Source organism: Rhinolophus hipposideros, assembly GCF_964194185.1.
Source record: "Rhinolophus hipposideros genome assembly, chromosome: 12".
Taxonomy (NCBI): Eukaryota; Metazoa; Chordata; class Mammalia; order Chiroptera; family Rhinolophidae; genus Rhinolophus; species Rhinolophus hipposideros.
The window spans coordinates 61,061,161-61,078,116 of NC_138058.1; the positions used below are offsets into that span (position 1 = coordinate 61,061,161).

Below are 16,956 nucleotides of genomic sequence, written 5' to 3' on the forward strand. Positions count from 1 at the left end.
TCTTTACATGCCCCTCTGTGAAGAGGAGAGGTAGTGGGTGTGGAGGTTGGAAGTCCTCCAAGGCAGCCATCTGGTCCCCCTCTGAGACCAAGCACCTCCCCTCCTGGTTTTTGTCCCTGGGTCACCCCCACCCCACTCCCTCACTTCTCCGGCCCAGACAGGGGTTTGCCCAGTACTTGCAGGGTTGACATCTCTGGCCAGGAGTCAGGGCTCCTGGGTTCTGTTTGAGGTGAGTGCCTCCTCAGTTTCCCCTCCAGGAAGAACAAACCCTGCAGTGGGGCTGCCAGTGCCCATCTTAATGCCAGTCTGTCTCTCTGTCGTTCTGTCCTAGGGCTCCCGGGGCCGGCTTCGGGGGGGCTTGGGCTGGGAGTCCAGCCTCCGCCAGCGGCCCATGCCGCGGCTCACCTTCCAGGCGGGGGACCCCTACTACATCAGCAAGCGCAAGCGGGACGAGTGGCTGGCACGCTGGAAAAGGGAGGTGAGGTGCCTTGTGGCCTGGGTCCCAGCCAGTCCCATAGTTTTGGAAAACCAGAAGTTAGCTTCAGCCACCCTCTGAGGCTGTTGGCAGGCCCCGGCTGAACCTAAGTTTCCCCTTCAGGTTAACCTGTCATACTTTCAGGGAACTGCGTAATCCCCAGCCAGTGACTTTCAACAAATGTTTATTGACTACTTCCCCGTGTATCAGGTAGTATACTACTAGGCTCTGTGCATATATAATTCCTGCCTCGTGGAGTTGACATTCTGATGGGGGAGACAGACAGAAAACAAGTAAATGGGCTGAAAAAGAGGATAACAGAGGCCTGCTCTGGGTGGGGAACGCAGAAGAGGCTTCTTGGAGGAGGTGGCATTTGAGACCTGAAGGAATGGAAGAGCTGGCTCTGTGAAGCGCGAGGGGAAGCGGTGGTGGAGAATGTTCTAGGCAGAGGAAATAGCACAAGCAGGGCCCTGGCGTTTTGGGCAGAATGAAAGACCAGTATGCCCAGAGTGCAATGAGCAAGGGAGAAAGTGTGGCCAGGGGAGGCTGGGAAGGAAGCAGGGTTCCAATCGCACAGGACCTCGCAGGTCCCGGCCCAGAGCTGGTTGAATTCTGAGTGCGCTGGGAAGCCAGTGAAGGTTTCTATGCAGAGGAACGATTTGATGCGGATTAAAGGGGCAGCGATGGAGACAAGACAGATCCAGGATGTATGTTGGAGACAGAATCAGTAGGGTTTGCTGATGGATCAAAGGCGTGGAGAAAGGGAAGGCACTGAGAGGCTCAAGGAAGACATCCTGGAAGCCTGGTGATGGGCGTGTCATTTCCTCGGAAGGGGGAGACTTGGAAAGCACAGGCTTAGGTTGCATGGAGGTCAAGTTCCCGGTGAGATGCTGAGGAGCCTGGAGCCTGGATGGAGGAGGTGCAGGCTGCGGACACAAAGGTGGGAAGGGTGTTGAGAGCAGAACCTGGGGCATTTAAGTCCATGGAAACTGGTGAGCTGGGGCGGGGAGCAGGGGGGGCAGAAGCGACAGGGCGAAGGCAGAGACCGAGTCCCAGGATTGTGTCCACAGAAACCCCAACATTTTGGGGCCTCGTAGAAAGGAGCAGTGGCCGGCAGCAGGGCCTGAGAAGAAGCCAAGAGAAGAAGAGTAGGGTCTCAGAGAGTAGGTTTTCTGGTGAGAAGGGCTGCCCAGCCCTGCGGAAGCTGAATTCATTGAGACATACTCATTGCATTCTACATCATGGAGGTAGCTGGTGACTTTCTATGAGGAACTTCTGTGGGGGTGGTAAGATGGGTGGGAGCCAGTCGGTGGTGAGGAGGGGAGGCAGTGGAGACTGAAAGACCAAGGGACGACCAGTCCACCCAGCACGACTGGCGGGGCTGCCCTCCTGTCTGTCTGATTAGTAGAGAGAAGGCATATGGATGGACCTATGGGCACCAGGAAGGGAGCTGAAAGGGGGTGAATTTCCACCACCTGGGGCGTTTCACTAGCATTCTCTTTTGCCTTTACCCCAGGCCTAGAACGGAAGTGTTATCCTGTTACATTGTGTGAGAGTTTATTCCAGAGAAAGTTCAAAACAACGTGGGGGTTTGGCGACTTGATTGTTTCAGTTCCTTCTGGATCCAGGAAGGGAGAGATTACTCTCCTGGAAAAGCCTGGAAAGGGGGCAGCCAGTCCAAGGTCTGGGAGGAGAGAGGGACTTGACCCTGAGCATTAAGTGTGGTCTTTGGGATGAAAATTGAGAACTGGGGTTATTGCACTATCTGGTCAAGTGCCCCAACCACTGGAGGGGCTTAGCTTTTTAACCTCTTGTGATGCATGGTGCTGTTTCTGCCCCCTCTTAGCCCCGGGGTCAGAAGCTAGACATAATAACTTTTCAACCTACAGAAGCTTCTAGAAATTCTGTGGTCCTCAAACTGTGCTCCCTTGAAGAAGCAGTATGGGGGCTTGTCCTCAGTTGCGATAAAAAAAGGGATCTTTTCTCAACTTCCAGGAAAATTAAGATAATAGATACATTCTCTCAATTTTAAGTTTTCTACTAAAATTTAAAAACTTGTTTATCAGGAACCTCTTTTAACACCCATAGAAGTAGAGAGAGTAGTATAATGAACGCCCATGAACATATCACTGAGTTTCAACATTCATCGAAAGCTTTTCTAGAAAAATCTTAAACCTTTGGCATCTGCTTTGCCACCCCCCAACCCATATAGGTAATCAATGCGTGTTAACAGAAAAACTCTGAAAGTTTATTTGATTTATAAAATATTTTAGGTATGTGCCACTTGAGCTAGAGACCTACCAACACAATGTATTTTCTGCTAGTAAAACTGTGCCTCATTCATATGATCTAACTAAAGATATCTGTAAGGAATTCCATGACTTGCAGTGCAAGTGTTAGAACTGTTGATCCCCCCTATTTTCAGATGAGGGGTCTGGTGCTGTTGTTATATGTTGGCTACCAGCTCACACAGCACACCGGGAATGGACTGGAATGGAATTAGAATTCACGCTTCCTACTGCCACGTGGGGCCTGGCCCCAAGACCACACTTATCCCTCTGGGGCTCTGCTGGGGGGGAGGGGAAGGCTAGCAGCAGGTAACAAGAATGTTGGGAAAACATAGGTCACTTTCAAGATTCCCTAGTGTCCCTTTTAGACTAAAGAGTAGTAACTGTCGCCATCAGGCTCGTTTTCTAAGTGGCTTACCAAGGAGAAAGAAATCCTTCCTCCCTTCACGGTCTCATTTTGGTTCACTGGCATTTGACCCTTTCTTCTGAAACCGCCTCCTAAGGCCTTCTTGCCCTTGTCCCTGAGCTTCTTCCCCATTTCCTCCAACTGCATCTCCTCAGTATCCTCTTCGCCCCTCATCTGTGGCATCCCCAGATCTCTGCCCCCACTCTCTGCCTGTTTTGAGCCCCTGACCACTTCTGTGATCTCATAGTCCCTATGACCCACCCTCCTTCCCCAAAAGACGTCTCCCCTCCTGCTGTTTCCCAGGCAGTGTCACTTGAAGGTCTAGCCAGCATTTCCTGACCTCAGCGGGAGAAACCTGCTCGTTAAAAGTTCCTGCAGGGCACCGTACTGAGCTGACACCCAGTATCCTCCATGTCTAAGCGCTGTGTGAGATCCTGGGGCTGCTGGAAGCCTCGAGGACTCTTACTTGTCCCGCGATAGGATGAGGGTTCTGGGCACCTCAGGAAGAGTATCACCTGAGGGGTCATCCACACACCCGCAAGAGGTGGCTTTTGGCTTTTAAAGGATGAACTGGAATTTAGGGAAGGGGAGGAAGGGCATTGCAGGAAGAGGTGTTCAGCACGGGAAAAGGTTCTGAGGCCCAGCACTGCATGGCCTTTTCAGGAATGGAAGTTGGTGGTGGTGGAGCACTGGGAATGGGGGCTGAGAACAGCAGGAAGGTGCCTGGGAAGGGGGGTGGGGCCGAGGCAGGGTATGAGGGCTGTGTGCCCTGCTGTGGGGCTCCTGCCGACCCTGTCTGTCCCTGCCCCTTCCCTGGTCCACGCGCACAAATGTCTTCCTGGGCTTAATTTCCTTTCCCTTTGACCACCCTTGTCAGTCATTCCACAGTTATTATGGTGAGGGCTACTTTTTACTTTTCCATCCATCCCAGATAACCTACTTCCCAGGCTTTCCTCTCCCCTCCAAAATAAAAATAAAAATAAAGTAAAATTTAAGAAGACTTAGAATATCACAAAAATATCACCACTTTGGGTGGTGAGCACACAATCGCATATATAGATGGCTGATAAAATTGCATACTTGAAATTTACATAATGTTATTGACCAATGTTAGCCCCAATAAATTTAATTTTTTAAAAAAAACATCACAAAATGAATGAAATTTAAAATCAGTGGATGAGGAAAATGAGGCATGTCTTCCTTCCCTGGGGCGGAAGTGGGAATTTCTGCTAGGGCTGGGAAGTTGTTGTCACTGCACCTCTTAACTAATCCTTTTAAGGAGTCAACGCTGCTTCAGTTATGACCAGGCCCTGCTCTAGAACCTGTAATCGTTCCCTATTGTGTCCCCTATCACATCAGAAATCCTCTGGCTGTTTCTCACTGTGACCTCCATAATCGCCCACCCCACTTCACTACCATTCTCTAATATGAGAGACCTGTTTCCCCTTTATACTTGACATGTGTCTTCCTTTCTCCTTGCCTTTGTTCGTACTATGCTTTTCCCTGTCCGTGCAGGGTTGAGGCCAAGAGCTGCTGCCTCTTCCATGAAGTTCTCTAGGATTTCTCTAGTTTACACTGACCTCCTCCTTTCTTTGCACCCCTGTAGCCCCTACTGATAATATTGTTGGACTTAGCACTCAATTTCATAGTGTATTTTTCACTATTTTTTATGTGTTAATCATGTCTTCCCCCGTTGTGCCCAACCTGGTACTGGGCAGGGAGAACAGGCTCAGTGAATACCTTACCCACCTGTTGGTTGGCTAAGCAGTTAGGAGGTTGGTGAATAGGGGACCCTTTCCCAGAGAGCTTGGCCTTTGGATTTCTACCTTGATGGCTCGACCCTTGGTTTCCAGGGGTGCTGACAGGTTTATCTGGAGAATAGCGTGAGGCCAGGAGACCTATGTGGGCAGGCCCCCAGAGGCAGAATGGTGCCTGGACTCATCTCCACCCTGCGCTCCTGCTGTTCCCACTGGGTCTGTGCTGTGCTGGAGCAGAGAAGAGCCTTCTCGGGCCTGGAAGTGCTGGCCCAGGTTGGGCAGTGGGAAGGCAGAGGTGAGGCAATTCGTCCTCCTAAAGGAAGGCAAGTTCCTCCTAAAGGAAATCAATGCTCAGAACAAAGGGAGTGCTTTAGGGGGTTTGGGAAGGGCTCCTCACAGGTGGTACTTCATTGGTCCTCCACACCCGAGGCAGAGGGTGTGGAGGCCAGCCAAGCAGTTGAAACAGTCATCCAGCCAGAAGGGCTGTAGACTGTATCACTACTTAATGGATTGTGGATTCAGCGGTAGCCTGAGATATTATGGCTCTCTCAGTAATCTCTTCACCCCAACCCGATTCTAAATTACTTCAAGGCAATCAGGCTGATCGAGGAGCTGGTGTCTTTCCTGGTTCCCAACCTGAACAGAAGGACTCGTACATCCTTACATTTATTAGATGCTTTATGCATATGAAATAATGATGATAAATAATCTGATCTAAATATCATAGTCATCCCTCCCCTCCCCTCCCTTCCCCTCCCGCACCCCATACTCACATACAATCCCCTCCCTTCCCTCCCTGCAGGCTGCCCAGCAGGTAGCAATACTTGACATTCCTGAAGGGAAGGATGCCTTTGGAGGTTAGTTCAAATGCTGACTCAGCCTCTTATTGGATGTGGGACCTTAGGCATCACTTAACCTCACCAAGCTGAGGTCCCTCTACCGTGACTAGACTTGGCCGTACTCAGCTCTGGGCTCTCTCGCAGGCGTGTCTCAGCTCCAGCAGAGCAGTACTCACCAGTTTGTTTACTGCCTCTACTCACCCAGAGCTTGTTCAATGCTGGCACTCTGAGCACCTCTGCCCCCAGGGCCGGCATTCTGGAGGAACTAGATAAAGGTTTGCTGAATGAATAATTCTAATATCAGAGTTGTGTGGGTTAATAAGGTAATACATAACATTTAAAGCTCCTAGCACAGGGCTAACATTTAGTAGGAGCTCAGTCATTTTTAAAAATGATTTTTAATTACATAAGTTTTACGCAGATACATTTTTACTGTAAAAAACCCCGCCCCCCCTCTCCCAATTTTAATTCCTCCACCAGAGGTACCTGATACTATCAGTTTGGTATATATATGACATGATTTTTTTCTATCCATCTATATGTGTGTGCGTAAATATATAATTGCTTTTTCTTTTCTTTCTTTAATGTAAGTGGAACCGCACTAGTTTCATTTTACAACTTGGTTTTTCACTTACAGTAAGTAGGTCTGGGCAATCTAGTCATGTAATTATTGTTATATTTCTCCATATGGATCACCATGATTTTATTTAACCATTCTCTTCTTGGTGGGCATTTGTGTTGTTTACAGTATTTTACTGCATAAGCGTTGCAGCAGTCAACATCCTAGGTCATGCCTCTTTGTGCATCTGTGTTTCTCTAGAAAGAGAAATGCTGGGTCGTAGGGAACATGTATTTTGCATTTTATAAAATCTGCCAAATTGCCCTCCAAAAAGGGCAGCGCCAGTTTATGCTCCCGTAACAGGGTATGAGAAGACTCCCACCTTTGCCAACATCAATATTTTGCTAATCTAATGGGTGGGGGAAAAAACACGATATCTTGTTATGATTTTAATTGGCATTTCCCAGATAATAAGTGAGGCTGGACATCTTTTCATATGTTTATTGGCCATTTGGGTTGCTGCTGCTTCTGTGAACCGAGCAAATGTTGCTTCCTCTTGCTTATAACCCTGCAGTCTGAGCAGACTCTGCTCGCTGTCTGCCCTGGAAAGGATAGTCTGTGGCTGTCCAGAGGGTCCTCTGCTGCTGTGCTGTATTCCATTTAATAAGCCATCACTATACACCTAAGTAGGGGGCGTTGTGCTGGGGACTTTGGGAATAGATGAATGAAGTGTGATCTCCTGGGCTTTAGTACAGGAGACATGAGAAATGGCAACGCAAAGTAGACCATTAAAGACAACACCAAATTATTAGCCAAGTATGTGGGTAGCAGTTTTAGGGTATTCTGACTGGCAGACATTCCTCACGTATGTGCCATATATAAACTAAGGAAAACCTGAACGTTTGCAGGGTGGCCTCAAAAATAACATCAGCCTTTAAAGAAAGGATGCCATTTGGAGCAAGCATGACAAGTATACTTTGCCAAGAGGCTGGGCACGTTTCAAAGGGACTCCTGTGACAGCCTGGAACCCGTAGTGACGTCTAGGGCTGCTGGCCTTTCGGATAGGCTGTGAAATTGTCATCATAGAAGCTCTCCGTTGTCTCCCAAGTGGATGGGCTGTTTGCACACTGGAGTGTTCGCTTTATCTGGGAGCACAGAGAGAAAAGCTCTCAGAACAACCCCCACTTTTCAGTGGTAAGAAAGCAAGCAGTGGGAGGGCCGTAGTAAATTGCCCAGGGTCCGGCATCTGGCCACAGCAAAGTCTGAACCAGGCCAAAGGGGAAGGACTTTACCGAGCACCTGCGACATGCCAGGCATTGTGCCAAGAGCACTAACTTTCATCACAATCCTTAACTAGGCTAAAGTTAATTCGTATTTCGGGACCCATGAAATGGAGGCCGCCCCAGTGGCCCGGCCCACATCACAGATCCAAACCTAAGTCAGCCTGCTCTTACGGGAGACACCTGTCAAGGAAACCTAACACAGACACCAATCACGGTCCTCCAACTCAGCTTTAGCCAGCTTACCTTACCCTAGAAAATAGGACCTGCTAGCCTTATAAAGAAATCCCCAACTTGCCAGCCAATCCTGCCTTGTTTCCGCAATAACTCTTCTAATGCCCTGTAAAACTCACTCTAGCCCAAAATCCCCCGGGAAGAGTGTCCCTCTGCTTGTGAGGCACTGTTCTCCCCCCAATCCATGGATTGTTCTCCCTTGAATAAAGGCCATCAAACTCATTACTAAATTGGATTATTTTTGTCATTTGACGGACAAATGATCCACAATTACTATAAGAACTATTTTTATCCCTATTTTACTGTTAGGAATCTGAGATTCCCCCTAGGTAAGTAGGTAAGAGCCCCATGGATATTCTTGTGGAGAGGCTGCATGGGCAAAACTGGACTCCAGATCTCATGGTGCTTCTGTTTTGCACCCAAATGACTCAATTAGAACTAAGTCTTGCTGGTTTTCAGTCTTGGCTTCTCCTGCAACTGAAGTGTGGGGTTAGAAGACAGGGGTGGGGCTGCCCCAGCCCTCCAGCCACCCGCCGCTTCTCCTGGCTTCTGCAGCTGTGGGTGTTCAGGCCGCTCCATTTTTGCCAGGTTTGGGTTCTTTTCTTATTTTTTTCTTTTTTAATTTTTTAAAAGATTTTATTGGGGAAGGGGAACAGGACTTTATTGGGGAACAGTGTGTACTTCCACGACTTTTTCCAAGTCAAGTTGTCGTCCTTTCAATCCTAGTTGTGGAGGGTGCCATTCAGCTTCAAGTTGTTGTCCTTTCAGTCTTAGTTGTGGAGGGCGCAGCTCAGCTCCAGGTCCAGTTGCCATTGTTAGTTGCAGGGGGCGCAGCCCACCATCCCTTGCGGGAGTGGAACACCGCAACCTTATAGTTGAGAGCCCACTGGCCCATGTGGGAATCGAACTGGCAGCCTTTGACATTAGGAGCACAGAGCTCCAACCGCCTGAGCCACTGGACCGGCCCCAGGTTTGGGTTCTTTAAAGCCCTTAGGACGGGTCCCCCTGCTCCACTCATTTGGTCCCGAGCCCTTAGTCTTGAATTGTTGTTTTCTCATGATCATACAAGTGTGTTTGATGTTGTGAGATTGGATTAATGGAATGTTGGAATGAGATTCAGGAGTTCTCAGTGCTGCTCTCAGTTTTTGCCCTTGATCAATTTCTCCTCTCTGCACTTTAGTTTCCTCATTTGTAATGTGATAGAAATAATCTAGCCAACTCCAGAGATTCTAGAATTTCATAATTTGGGAGGAAGAGGACTGGAATCAGGATCTGTAGCTCCCTTGGTCTCTTATATCCTATCCTACCTTGTCCATAAACTCTAAGTTAAATAGTTGAGTGAATTCTCAGACCTCACATATATGCCTCTCCTTCAAAGGTTCTTAAAAAAAAAAACAACTCATCAAATTCATGTTTGATGCTGAAATGTAGTGTTCCTTTCCTCTTCATTGCTGTCCCATTTCTTTCTGTGTCGTTTTATGCCTGGATCACAAAGCTGGGACGCGATGCTCATCTTTACACCCTAGACTTAGGCATGAGGGAGGGGCTTAAATTCATCCCTGAATAGGTAATGTTGTGAAGTGTGCCCAGCCTCTGACACGCACAGCTTCCGGGCGCATTTTCTTAGCTCGGAATTTACATCCCTGCTTCTGGCTTTGGTCACCATCTACCTAGATCTGCCCCTTCCTGCTACTTTTCACTAATCACACAGTCATTCATTCATTATTTCAAAGAGTTGTCGAACCTTAACTGAGCACATACTTAAAGATTACCATAACACCCAAAGTGTCTGGGTGTCTACCACCTTCCAACATTTTCTAGACACTACAGAAACAAATTTAAAGGAAAGTCAGAATCCCTCCCTGGGATGCCACCCTCCCCTGGGAGAGGTAGGCATGTAAGTGTATAAATTGCGCTGCAACCCAGTAAGGGCCATTGTAGAAATATGAGGAACGGGGCTGTGGGAGCAACTGACTAGCCCTGCCCCAGGACCTTGGGGAAGGCTTGGCTAAGAAGAGACATTATGCATGCCGGCCACGGGAACAGGAGTTTGCCTGATGGGGGCAGGGGGGGAGGGCATTGAGTGGGATCCTAAGGTAGGTGGTCTAAGAAATCTCTGGGAGTTTGGAGTCTAGAGTGCCTCCAGATTTCTTGCATATTTAGTTCAACTTTTAGAAGCATTTTCATAGCACTTTCTAGGAGGAAGACAATGGAAAGATAGAATGGTGATGTTTTCTCTGCTTTGCTCTAAAGACCAGACCATTTGTGAAGGAAACCCCTGGGATGTTCAAGCTTTAGTTGGTCGGCTGGACTCCGTTAAGGAGCCAATATACTAGATAAAGGAGTTAACCGACTTGAACTCAGTACTTACTAAATATACACAGCACTGTGCTGCTCCTGGAGGAGCCGGCTGGACACTGTCTTAGAGGCACAGGTTGCCTCGTGGAGGAGGTGGGAGTGTGTAGTGTTCACCCAGAGTCTCTTCATCAAGTGGAGCCTGGGGCTGTGCTTCTGGCACAGACAGTGGTGAGCACAAAGGAGGGCCAGGGAACTCCCAGAAAGCTTCCTGGAGGAGGTGTCCTTTGAGAATTCCACTAGGGATAAATAAGGAAGGCATTTCAGGGAAAGAAACTACTAAGGGCAAAGAGAAGGAGGCATGAAACTTCTGGGTTCAGGGAACAGCAAGTGATCTCTAAGTAGAGTGTGAGAGTTGGGGAGGAAGTGTAAGAGGAGATAAAACTACAAAGGAAGATGGTCAGAAGGTCAAAGGCCTTCCTGTCAATGAGAAATTTCAGCTTCATTGTGCCTTCAGTGTGCAGTAGGGAACAGGAATGTGAGAGCACTGGAAGTGTATTATAGGACGATAACGTCTATAACGTCGACAGCATTGTAAGGGGCCCAGAGAGCATACGTTTAGAGCAGGACCAGTGGGGGGCATTACCTTCGGCTTTGCTGAGGGCCAGGTCATGGGAGCTAGGCTTGATAGAATTGATAAAACTTGTCTCTGGTTGGAGGGAAGGTAGAAACCTGCCTGGTGTTTGGGGAATGGTGGAGGGTATCATTATCTGAGCTAGGGAATCCTGGAGGAAGAAGAGCAGGTTTGGGCAGGAAGGTGGTATGACTGCTTATTTTCTTAAGGATGTATTTTGAGGAACCAAAGCTCTTAATTTTAATAAAGTCCAATTTATCCATTTTTTTTCTTTTATTGGCTAGTGTGTATTGCTAAGAATTCTCTGCTTATCCCAAGGTCATGATATTCTCTTAGGAGGGAGTAGACTTTCTTTTTACCCCCTTCTTCCGCCTCCCCCGCCCCCCACCCACTCCGGTTCAAGCCATTGTTTCTCAGTCTCGTTGTGTAGAACACAGCTCCCTGGCCCAGGCTGGTATTAGGAGCCTTGCGCTCCCCCACCGGCTGTCGGCCACCAGTCATCGGCCAGTTGCTCCCAGCAGCTCATGGCAGCTCTCGCCGGCTGCCGGCTGCTCACGCTGGCCGCCGGCCCCTCACGTTGGCACACAGTAGCCCGCAGCAGCACTCAGCAACCTGTGGCAGCTCACGCCAACCTCCGGCTGCTCATGGCAGCCCAGCTCCAGGGAGGCCTGAGCAGCCCAGCTCCAAGGAGAGCTGTTGCTCACTGCCCCATGTAGGGATCGAACCGGCGTTCTCGGTGTTAGGAACATGGCGCTGAGCCACCAGGCCGGCCGGGTAGACTTTTGACTTAGGTTTTGGACAAGCTGCTTTTGAGAAGCCAGCAGGGTGGCTGTCCATGGGGAGAGGGTTAGCCAGCAGCTCAAAAGATGGGCCTGGAACCAGACTCATCATCCACATGGAGGGCAAGTGCCGGCTAGAGAGAGGGAAGAGCCTGAAGCACTGGAGCAGCCCTGCCTTGCGAGGAGCAGGATAGGGAGGGCTAGGGACTTGGGGTGTCTGAGAGCAGCTGGCATCCAGGACAGGCTCTGGAAGGAGTCCCAGAACCAATTAGAGACCCACTAACGTCCTCCTTTCCACCTACCTGTGGAGCCCTCTCTTAACCCGCTTCAGATCTCTGTGGCCACTCTGGTCCTTCACCTCTCGATTTACACTTTCCCTGCCAACGGTGTGTGTGAATTTCAGCAGTTTTCTGACTTGCCATTCTTTCATAACAACCCTTCACAGATGCTCTGTGACTGTTGCCCTATTCCTCTTTGGTCAATGAATGATGGGCAGTATATTTTAATTTTTCACTTCCAACTCAGATGGATTAAGAACAGAGATAAAACAGTCAGTATCCTGTATATTTGGATCTAGACTCTGTTTGAAAGGCAACTTCGTGCAGCCAAAAAACCCCACAAAAAAACAGAAATTGAGTTGGATATGCTTTATACATATGAAAGATGCTGTCAAAATTCAGTGTTTCTTAAAAGGTGGGTTTGTGTCTTACTCCAGCAGAATCACCTGGGCAGCGGAATGAAAAGGCACATTCCTGGGCTTCATTCTGAACTGAGGCGGGCAGGATCTCTGGGGCGGGACCTGAAATCTGATTTCCCAGCCAGGTGCCCAGATGGTTCTGGGCCTTGTGAAAAGTCTGAGAACCATCAAGCTTTGAATGATTTGAAGTAAACCAAATCTGGCACAGAAGAGAGTCCCCCCAAAGATGTGTTTACTGTATCACCGACCACCCTGTCACCCACATGGGGTTGGGGTGGCGGGTGTCACTGAACACTGGGATCACGGGGGGGGGGGGGGGGGGGGCAGGGGGGAAGTTTTGTTGTAACCGACACCGCCTCGGTCCTTCCTTTGGAGTCCTTAGATCTGGAGTTGAGTGAAGGGTTGCGGCCCAGATCTTTCTAAAGCTCTCCAGGTGAATCTAAGGTACAATCAAGGTTGAGACTCCCCTCTTGAATCTCGAATCAAGGAAGAAGGATGGGTTCTAAGGCAGGCAGAGCTAGGGAACCGTTTCCAAGCCTGGGTGGGGTGAGAGGCCGGAAAGGACTTGGTACAGGAATTCAAATTTTCCCTTTGGGATGGAGATGGTAGGCGTTCCTGCTGTTTCCAGCTGTCCTTTACTGCAATACTCTGCCTGAATCTGAATGGTGGTCCCTGAGGCCCCTCCCTTTGACCCCTGGAGCCTGGGGAAAGGGCCTGGGGGAGGGGAAAGTAGCCCAGGCCTTTAGGGTTTACGAGGTTCCTTCTGACCCACATCCCCCTGCAAGTATGAAATTAATACTTCTCTCTAGGGTCTGGTTTCTAAAGCGAAGTGACAACATCGACATGTCCTCAAGCAAACTTGTCATAAGGTTCTTTCCACCTCTCAAATGTTCCGCCCTCCCGACTTCCTTTGATCTTATCTGTAATATTAAGCAGGTATTTGGGGTCCCATTAGACTGAAGGTCTTGTCATCAGCTGTGACCCCTGCTCAGCCCTAGATGTCTCAGCCTCCTCTTTCTGTTCATTGTCCTGGTCAGGAGCACTCCAGCCCCTACCGCTGGTCCCCTCCCAGACGCCACGCGCCACTCACTCACAGGTGGAGCTGTGCACACCTAGCAGCTCCGGGAGGAGGGATGAAAGTGACCTGGAGGGGAGATTGGGGTTTGGGAAGAAGCTTTCCCCGTATGGAGCCTGCCTGGGATTGTAGGGATAGAGAAGGCAGCAGATGGGCACAGTGAGGAAGAGGATAGCAGCTGAAGTTCCACAAGCCTAGGGCAGGTCTGGCCAGTTGGGGCTTTCGCGTGAAAGCCATTAGGAAGAGTAGTGGTGACTGGGAGAGAATGGGGAAACTGGGGAGGAGTGAGGGTTGCTTGTGATGGAGGCAGGAGAGATGAAGTGAGGCGTCAGCGGAAAGGTGGTTCCCTGATCCCTCATTTTCTCTCTTGATCAGAGTTTATCTGAGGGGATCGTACAGCAGGCGCCAAGCAGCTCCTCCTCCCTAGCAGATAGGCAGACAGCTGTGCTTGTGCTTCTCATCCTCCCTTCACCGCCAGGAAGCAGATGCAATTGCAGATACCCCCAGAAATCTGGCCATTCCTGTCTGAGAAAGCAGGGAGGTTGCGCCATTCCTACTTCACCCTCTCTTCCTCCCTCGAGTCTCCCTGCCTTTGCGGATCCTGGCCTCCCCAAATTTCCTTCAGCACACAGAGAAAGCATCTTGCCCACATAATTTACCACCCGATGGCATGGTGTCTTGGATGAGGGCTGCGGCTCATCCAAGTGTGGTGGGTCTTGGGCTCACAGTTGGGCTCTGAGTAGCAGAAGGGTGGAGGCCTGTCTCCACTGTGCCCTCTGCCTCCTCGGTGCCCTGCCCTGGCCTGGCTCTTGCAGGTGCCCAGGATGCATAGTGCCCCTGGGTCCTAGCGTTTAAGGGGTGGGCTCCAGCCTCTTCGAGTTCTAAAACTCTCCTGGCATGGGGGTGGGGTCCCCCTGCCCCATGGCGTCTGCCTAAATGCTGCGCCTCTCCTGGGCCCAAGTTTGGGATGATGGCACAGAGCCCAGCCAGGCCAGCACACTGTGGGTTGCCATGGTGACCCTTTTGCTTTCCCTCTGAAGGAAGATGGATTTCTCTTTCAGTCCAAATTGTCTGCCTGGGCTGCCTCCATTCTATATACTCTGGGAACCAGACTGCCCAGTCCCACTACCTTCCACTTCTGCCATAGCGGACAGCTTGTTGAGAGCCTCGTTTTTGTATCACAATCCAGTATCGGACAAAAGCATGTTCTGGCTTGAAGCGGGAGCAGGAGGCAAAGGCCCTGGAGATGGGACCTCACCCCGGACATGTGCACTGAGAGAGATTACCTCTGCATCTCCTACCTACCCCACCCCTCTCCAAACCACTTCCTCTTCAATTAATGGTTTTGACCCTTTGGATGGGCTCCCCCCCTCTGGGCATCAGTTTCCTCAGTTGGAAGAGGGCTAGCCAGGGCCATTAATGGTTTCCACACCTGGCTCATATCACAATTACCAGGGAGGTTTTATTAGGTTCCTGGGCCCTACCCCAAGCCTGCTGATCTCCATAGGAGAGCCCAGGAATCTATATTTTTAAAAACCCCTTTGGGTGGAGGTTGTAAACCCCAGTGAGTTTGGGATTCTCATGGCCATGGTCTATGAGGCTCTTGTGGAAAGTAAAGGAAGCTCTGCTTTGTGCTGGAGACTGACTGGCCTTTCTGGGTTCCCAGGAGCTTCTGAAGCCCCTTGCAGGTTACTCTTGTCAGGAAGTGGGTGTTTCCTGGTCATGCTGGCTAAGCCAAGACCAGGCCCCCACCTTTCCCCACAGGAGAAGACAGGAGAGAGAGAATGACAGGAAGGGGGAATGTTGCCATAACAACCAGCTCTAGGCAGAGGCCTCCCTTCCAGGGGCTGGTACTTCACCCCAGTCATGGTGGTTTCCATGGAAATGGGTTACTGAGGGACAGGGGAAGCATTTGCCCCACTCAGAACATTAGTCAGGAGCTGCCAGAAGGCAGACCATCTCCAGGTGGGAGCCTTGGACCCCTGTCAACTTGGGGCCCGCCCCCCACCTCCCATGGCCTCTGCTCTCTCCAGTGCAGGTCTGACACTTTCTCCCTGCTTAGTTGCTCTCTCTGCCACTGGTCTCCCTAGCAACAAGTCCTGCTAACTCCTTGCTGTTGGTTCGGTGGCTATTTTTAGCTTCATTGCCAGCAGCCCAGTCCTGGTCATTTGCTCGCAAGCTCCGTGTGGACTGCATGCAGCAGAATCGGAAAACAAAGATTCCCACCTCTCTGGGGAGCCCGGGACCTGGACCTTTTAGCCCATTTAGAATAGTGCTATGGAAAGTAACCTGTCCCCAACTGAGAACTTGGGCAGTGGATTCTGGATGAAGCTCTAGAATGTTGACTTGAGTTCAGCAATCACTGTTTTAATCCTCTACAGTTCGCAAGGAGCTCTGGCCCACACTGCTTCCATATGAAGCTGAATGAGATCCAGTCCCGGCCCTCTAGGAATTTTTAATCTCGTGGAGGAGAAAAATGAGTACTCGGTCACCTTAGCACAGGCAAGAACTGGCAGGTGCTAAGAGAGTATTACAAAGTGCAACGGGCGTGCGGGGGGAGGGGCAGGGTACATTTTCAGTGGGGGTAGGTAAGGGTGAGGGCCCAGACCAGCGCTGTCCAGTAGAACTTTCTGCAATGCTGCCCATGTTCTAAACTCTGTGCCGTCTAGTACAGGGGCCCCTAGCCCAACTGGCTCTTAGACACTTGGACTGTGGCTAGCGCCCCTGAGGAACTGAATTGTTATTTTCATTTAATTTACATAGTACCTGCAGTCAGTGGCTACCTGACTGAGGTCTAGAGAAACCTTCATGGTGGAGGTAACTGGTGAACCGGGCCAGGAGGATAGGTAGGATTTGGGCTGGTGGGAGTTGAAGGGGAGGGGCAAGGAAACATGAGCAAAGGCACAAAAAAACACGTATTTGGAGAATAGCAAGTGGGTGGGCTGAGTGTAGGCTGTGTGACGTAAGTGTGACAGATTGTGGGGGCTTTGAGTGCCACTCAGAGTGTTGACGTAATCAGCAGGAGTCCGAGGTCTAGGGCAGCCCATGGAGGCCACCAAGCCAGAGGTGGGAGGAGGACCGGGGCACAATAGACATCCCTCTGGATCTCATGGCCGCTGATCTGGATAAAGTCTTCCTGGCCTTGAGGGTCACTGGGCATGTTTCTGTGGCAGCAAAGATGCAGTGTTTTTCCAATGTGTGGCTTTGCAGATGGCTTCCTAGGGATGGTGGCTTCTCTGATTTTGAGTAAAGGGACTCACGTGGTGAATGTTAAAGTCAGTCACACAGGTGTGGCAATGACCACCTGGACCTGTGGGAATGACGGCCCTTTGGTTGGGGATCATGGCCTCGTGTCTCATCGCAGTTCTGTGAGATGGAAAGTCAAAGTAATGGCACTTATTATGATCACGCTCTTCAGAGACACACGAGAGTGACGTACATACCAGAATGTTAAATTTACCAACTTATTACAGGACGTGTCCTTGCCACACACATCCTCCTACTTGTCCTGCTGTTTTCTGGCAACTTACTGGTATCAGAGTCACTGGAAAATGTAATTAAAATTAGAAGTTTGCTCGATGAATACAGGATCAGGACTGAGAGAGTCAGGTGTCCTTAGGAGGTATTTTCATCAGCCC

At 50.0% G+C, this 16,956-nt stretch overlaps 1 protein-coding gene across 2 annotated transcripts in view; it reads left to right on the forward strand.

The window, feature by feature from the left end:
- The window catches only part of DNMT3A (DNA methyltransferase 3 alpha), a 101,996-nt gene that overhangs the window by 59,127 nt on the left and 25,913 nt on the right, over positions 1 to 16,956 (forward strand). For both annotated transcript variants that reach the window (XM_081069047.1, XM_081069046.1), the window contains exon 6: positions 332 to 478. In XM_081069047.1, coding sequence (XP_080925173.1) covers positions 332 to 478 — 147 coding nt within the window. The remainder of the gene's footprint in view (positions 1 to 331; positions 479 to 16,956) is intronic.